The 6,626-nt window shown below is 35.8% G+C and overlaps 2 protein-coding genes across 2 annotated transcripts; one reads left to right on the top strand and one right to left on the bottom strand.

Moving 5' to 3' along the window:
- Positions 1-29: 29 nt before the first annotated feature.
- EIN_372400 (hypothetical protein) lies at positions 30-1,290 on the bottom strand (the record flags this gene model as incomplete). The annotated part of the gene is made up of 1 exon (XM_004259541.1): positions 30-1,290. A coding segment is annotated over one exon (1,261 nt), but the record flags the coding sequence as incomplete, so codon positions are not given.
- Positions 1,291-2,702: 1,412 nt separating this feature from the next.
- EIN_372390 (myosin IB heavy chain, putative) lies at positions 2,703-5,915 on the top strand (the record flags this gene model as incomplete). The annotated part of the gene is made up of 1 exon (XM_004259540.1): positions 2,703-5,915. One exon carries the CDS (start codon positions 2,703-2,705, stop codon positions 5,913-5,915), a length of 3,213 nt encoding a protein of 1,070 aa, XP_004259588.1.
- Positions 5,916-6,626: the final 711 nt, after the last annotated feature.

The following is a 6,626-nucleotide window of genomic DNA, read 5'->3' as shown; positions in this document are numbered from 1 at the left end:
CTCCATCATTTTTCGTAATGTTGGCGAACTCTGTTGTCTCATTACAAGTCTCGACTGGAGTGCTTCTGTACCTTCCTCTTTATCCTCGTGTTCTTTCAGTTCGTTCTTCTCTATCGTTTCAGACACACAAACACTCTTTCTTTTCTCCATCTTGTCCAGTTTGTTGCAGAGAGAGTCTTTACAACTCAGCCGCTTCTCAATGGTTTCTATTTTCTTGTACTCGTCCAGTGCGTTTAACAAATCATTTCCTTCAATCCATTGTTCGTCCATCATAAAAACTTCGTTCTGTGCCATCAAGTGCTTTAAAACCACACGAAGCATGTTCACGTTATTCTTTCCATAAAGGTAAACGACAGATCCTATGTTATCAAACCCATGTTCTCGTGTCAATTCCTTCACTTTCCTCATTACTTCAGTGTACAAATCTTTGATCAGAAAGATCTTTTCAAGCTTCTTGATGACCTTTTCCTCTTTAAATTTTGTGACACTCAATGCCCGTTTAAAGGAGTAAACAAGTCCGTATTCGTTCATTAATTCAAATAACTCGTCTTTATCATTCGGATTAGTTGGGTTGTAACACAAACCTTTCAAAAGCTCTTCTTCGCTTTGGTAGATCTTCTCGCTGTTTTCTGTTGTCACAAAAGAAGTTATCGCATTGCGGAACTCAATTTTAGTCTTCTTCCAATTCATCTGTGATATGATAAACGACTTTCTGATAATGCCAAAAATCTTCTCCAAGTCCTTCTTAGTGACGTCTTTTGCGTTTGGTATTTTCACGATGATACAGCTTTGCTCGTACTTCTGGTAAAATGACATCACGGACGAAGCTTTGTGGAAATACTTCCGTGGATTTGTCGTCAAGTTCTCAGAGCTCCTTGTTTGTTTTGACTGGAAACTCGGTGATCCCAGTGTGTCGAAAATCGACTTCTTCACATCCGAAAACACCTTTGCGGTTGTGTCCATCAGAAGAAAGACAACAATCGGATTTTCAGTCTGTTTTTCAAATTTTGAAAGTTCCGTCTTCACTACTTGGTCGATGTTCGGGGTTGAAATTGGTAATAAGATGATGTGCTGATGTTTTGAAGCGTAAGCAGTGGGTATCGAATTTTTGAGGGAGTACCTCTTAATAGGGAGTTTCTTGTTTGTGTGAGGAGAAACATAGTATTTCTCCGTGAAGTTGATAACTGTGTTTTCACCAACAGTAGACCCCAATTGTCTCAAAGAGCGTGCGGATGAGTGGATCACAATAGCAAAAAGCTTGTCGATGTATGATGTCTGTGGCAAATCCATCAAAGAACTTCCTGTTTGAAAATCAGTTTGTTTAATTGAACATTTTCGTAATAAAAGTCTTAATAACAAAAATGCTATGACGCTAAGTTTGGTTTCAGTATATTATATTTTACTATGTTTTATTATTGATGGTACTATTCGTTTACTTCCTATTTTGGCTGCGACGGTGAATCGCATTTTTGGGAACGGAAGAAAGAAACTGGTGGAAAGTCGTAAAAATTAAAAATATGAATAACTAAAAATATTATAATAAAACTATATTATAACTACAAAAAAACATCAAAGTCAAAAATATAGTTAGGTGATTTTTTAAAGAATTTCAATAACCAAACAGCAAATACTAAGCAAAAAAAGAACCAAAAAAGAGACAAAAAAATTGCAAGAAATTTTTAAGAACAAAAAACAAAACCAGATGGATAAAATTTGTTTTATTATAATACAATTATTGGCAGTTTTTACTAGATTTTACCATCGTATAATCATTTAAAAAAAACTTCATTTGTTTTTAACTTAAAATATCAGGAAAACTACTTAAAATAACACCCAATTAATAATAATTTGATTTGAGTTTTATTAATAAGAAGTGGTTGGTAAAATGTAAATGTCTTTCCCCGTTTATTTGTTATAAATATCCCTATTGATCTCGATTAAACAAAAGACAAAATATGGTGTTATATTTTTGAAACCCTAAAAATGTCTGTTTTGTTTTAAATAACAAAAGTTTATCATATTCACTAATAATAAACATGATACAACAATATATTATGATGTATATAACCTGAATAAAAACAGTTGTTCAATTAAAAAAAATGTTATTTGGAAAACAGTTCTAAAAAGAAAACCACAATTTATATTTTTCTTTTATCAATAAATTTCTTTTGATATTTATTAATTGATAATTATTAGTTAAATATAATACAATATTATATTTTTTTAATTATTTTTTTTCTCAATACTATAAAATTATAATATTTTTATATATACTAAATAATAAAAAAAGTCGAGTCATTGTTTCTCAAAACTTTTTCAAAACTTTTTCAAACCATAAAACGTGTCAAAAAACCCCGATTTTTTGAGTAAAAAATCCTCAAACACAACAAATGTGAGAAAATTAATGTATTCTATATTTATGTTGAACAAACTGATTTTATAATGTTTTTTTTCGTCAACGATGGGGACTGTTTTATGAAATTAAAACTAATCCATTTTATTATTATATATACTAGTTCCAAACTCTATTTCCATGATGAAAAAGTTTGGGTCACATTATGCCAAATTTCCCGGAACTATTGAGATAAAATGGCTCATCAAACAATAAAAAACCCCTCATGTAAATTCCTCAAAATAGATAGAGTTTGCCTCTGAAAAACAAGATCATAACAACTTGAAAATCAGAAAACTCGAAGTCACAGATGTCTGTAGGCTTTAAAAAGAACACCAAAAAAGAAACGGAGAACGAGATTGCTGCCTTCAAGAGTAAGAAGGGGTTCATTCAAAAAGGTGTCGATGATCTTGTCATGCTTCCGAAGATCGATGAAACTGAAATTGTCGACAATTTAAAGAAACGGTATAACTACGATGCCATTTACACCAACATTGGCCCAGTCCTTATCGTTATCAATCCTTTCAAAGACCTTGGATTGACCACTGATGAGTATGTTCGACTGTACAAAGGGAAGTTTAGACAAGAGCTTCCTCCACACATTTTTGCTCTTGCAGAAGAGACTTACCGAGCTATGAAAAACGAGAAGTCGAATCAGTGCTGTATCATTTCTGGTGAGTCCGGTGCTGGAAAAACCGTAGCTGCCAAACAAATCATGCAGTACATTGCGGCCGTCTCTGGTGGAAATGAGAAAGTCGTGTATGTCAAGAACGTCATTTTGGACTCCAACCCACTGTTGGAAGCTTTTGGTAATGCCAAGACTTTGAGAAACAACAACTCCTCCAGATTTGGGAAGTACTTTGAAATCAACTTTGATGACCACGCCGACCCTGTTGGAGGTACTATTACTAACTATTTGCTTGAGAAGTCGCGAGTCTGCATGCAACAAACTGGCGAGAGAAATTACCACATCTTCTACCAATTGCTTGCCGGTGCTTCAAAGCAATATTTTGATGACTTCTACTTAACCACTCCCGACTATTTCATGTTCACGAATCAATCAAACTGTGTGTCAGTTGATGGTATTGATGATAACAAGGAGTACGCAGATTGCGTCAAAGCAATGAACACTATTGGGATCAGCGAACAGGAACAGTACTGGATCTTCCAGTTGGTAGCTGCTGTGCTTCATATGGGTAACATCTATTTCACGGAGAATTCGTCTGGATATGCCGAGATTCAAGACAAAGAAGTTCTGAAAACAGTGGCGTATCTTCTTGAAGTCGATGCGGGTCAATTAGAACACGTCATGATTGTCCGTAAGTTGACGACAGGTGTCGGTGCGCGTGCTGAAGTCTTTGACTCTCCACTGACTGTGATGCAAGCTGAAGCTACGCGGAATGCTATTGCGAAAGAAATTTATGATCGTATCTTCTCGATGCTTGTTGTGAAGGTGAATAAAGCGTTGCAGAAGCATGGCATAGAGCATCGATGTGTCATTGGTATTCTTGATATTTTTGGGTTTGAAATCTTCCCAGTGAATGGATTTGAACAGTTCTGTATCAATTACGTGAACGAGAAGTTGCAACAGTACTTCATTGAGTTGACCTTAAAGACGGAACAAGAGGAATACATTGCTGAAGGGATCAAATGGTCACCAATTAAATACTTTAACAACAAAGTTGTCTGTGACTTGATTGAAGCAAAGAACCCACCAGGAATGTTCAGTTTGCTTGATGATATTTGTGCGACAATGCACGCGCAGACTGATGGGTGTGATATCAAGTTCCTTGAAAAGGTCTGTTCTGTCCATTCAACAAATCAACACTTTGCACCCAATGGAGACTCTTTCACTATTCAACACTATGCAGGCCCTGTCTCTTATTATTCAGAAGGATTCTGCGAGAAGAATAAAGACACTTTGTTCCTCGAGTGTATTGAGTGTTTGCAGACATCGAACAATCAATTGTTGTACGACTTGTTCCCTTGGAGTGCAGAACAAGAAGCCGCTAAGACGGGACAAAAGAAGAGACCAACTACTGCTGGGTTCAAGATCAAAACTTCTGCAAATGAACTGATGACTGCGCTGTCACAATGTTCTCCCCATTACATTAGATGTATTAAGCCAAATGAAACAAAGAAATCACAGGACTGGGATGCTGATAGAGTCAAACATCAGGTCAAGTATCTTGGACTTCTCGAGAACGTCAAAGTTAGAAGAGCCGGTTTTGCTTACAGAGCGCCATTTGCTCGATTCTTGCAGACGTACAAGAAACTTTCACAGAAGACTTGGGGGTCATGGGGTGAATGGACTGGCGATGCGCAAGAAGGATGTCGTGTGATCTTAGAAGGGTTGACAAACATTGAACAGGGACAATGGCAGTTTGGTAAAACGAAGTTGTTTATTCGACTTCCCGAGTCCATTTTTGCGATTGAGGAAATGCTCGAGAAGATGGAATTTGACCGGTCTGTTGACATTCAAAAGGCCTGGAAGAATTATCGAAACAGAAAGAGAGCTTTGTCGCAACGAGCAGAGGCAGCTTCTATCATGAAAGGGAAGAAAGAGAGACGAAGAGAATCCATGGACTTTGCCAATAACAAGTGGGTTGCTGATTATATTCTTTATGAGAATGAAATACCATTACAAGATGCTATGGCAGATCATATGGATGAATTGGTCAATTACTCTGATGTCGTTCTGAGAGTCAACAAGAAAGGGAAACCCGAGAATAGATCCATGTTGCTCACCGACAAGGCTATTTACTTTGCTCAGAAACAAATTAAAAAGAAAATCTTGAAGTACATTGTGACCTTTAGAGGAGACTTAACACAAATTAGTGAAGTTGTGATGTCTACTATGCAAGACAATTTCATGGTCATTCGTGTCAGAGGTGCTTACGATTCTGTTATCATTTGCCCACATAAAACAGAGTTCTTAATGATGTTACTTGAGAACTATAGAGCTCTTACTAATGGTCAAAGCTTCCCTATTAACTTCTCCGATACTATCTCTTTTAGAGGAAAAGATGAGAAGAAAGACAAGATCTTGACTTTCAAGAAAGATGACGGCCCGAAGGCTATCCCCGTCGAACAACAGAAATCATTTGCTAAACACGTCTTGGTCATGACTGGTCTTTCAAAAGACACAGACTCAACACCGGGCAATTTCAACGCTTCCGTGTCAAGTTACTCGGCTCCAGCTCAACAACAACAAGCGTATCAAGCTCCAGTCCAACAACAGGCTCCCGCTCAACAAGCTTACCAAGCACCCCAACAACAACAACAAGCAGCTGCTCCAGTCAAAAAGTCTCCACCAATGCCACCAAGAGCTGCACCACCCCCTCCAAAGCCTAAATTGCCACAAGTCAAAGCTTTATATCCATATACTGCTGCAAACGATGAAGAGTTGTCATTCAAAGTAGGTGATATCATCACTATTTTAGAAAAGGATGAAGGATGGTGGAAAGGAAGCTTGAACGGCGCTGAAGGTTGGATTCCAAATAACTACGTTAAGGAGCTTTAATTAACTCGTTCACTTCTTTTTGTTCGCTTTGAAACAAAGTATATAATCATGGTAAAAATGGTTGTTGATTGAATAAAGGTTCGGTTTATTTTTGTATTTCAAGAAAAGTTACAAATTTCTTCGCATCATTGAAATAATATTGAAAATATGTTTTTGAGCAAATAGAACTATTTATAACAAAGGAGTGTATTTTTAAAACAAATTGTTTTCTTCTCAATCTCAACATTTTTGTGTGTTGATTTTATAAAATGTATAACATTTTCAATTTTGAATCGAAAATTGTTTTTTTGTAATTCGAAAAACAAGTATAGTTCAATATAGTTAATATAGTTTCTGAAAAAATGATAGTGCTTTTTTTTCACCATGTTCGAAAAATAGAACACAAACAAGGATAATCATAAAAACGATAATTGACAGTATTACAATTGGTTGTCAATTGTATAACATTAAGAGCTGTTTATTGAACATTATAGATATTACATTATACATAATCATTGTTGTTTATCAAAAAAAGAAAATGAAAGTGCTTTTTTTCACCCCCTTTCATTTTTTGAGTAAAATAAGAAATGAAATTGAAAAATTATATCATTGTTAAATTTGAGTACTCCTCTTTATTACAAACGACATTTGTATTGGAAGCAAACTATACACAATCATGAGTATCAAAGTTATGGTCACACAATCGTTTTTTAAATTTATTTTCTTGATAAC

The sequence above is a fragment of the Entamoeba invadens genome (assembly GCF_000330505.1).
Source record: "Entamoeba invadens IP1 unplaced genomic scaffold scaff_1105074726357, whole genome shotgun sequence".
Classification (NCBI taxonomy): domain Eukaryota; phylum Evosea; order Mastigamoebida; family Endamoebidae; genus Entamoeba; species Entamoeba invadens.
Note: the sequence above shows the minus strand (reverse complement) of the source record. Positions and strands in the feature narration are given on the sequence as shown.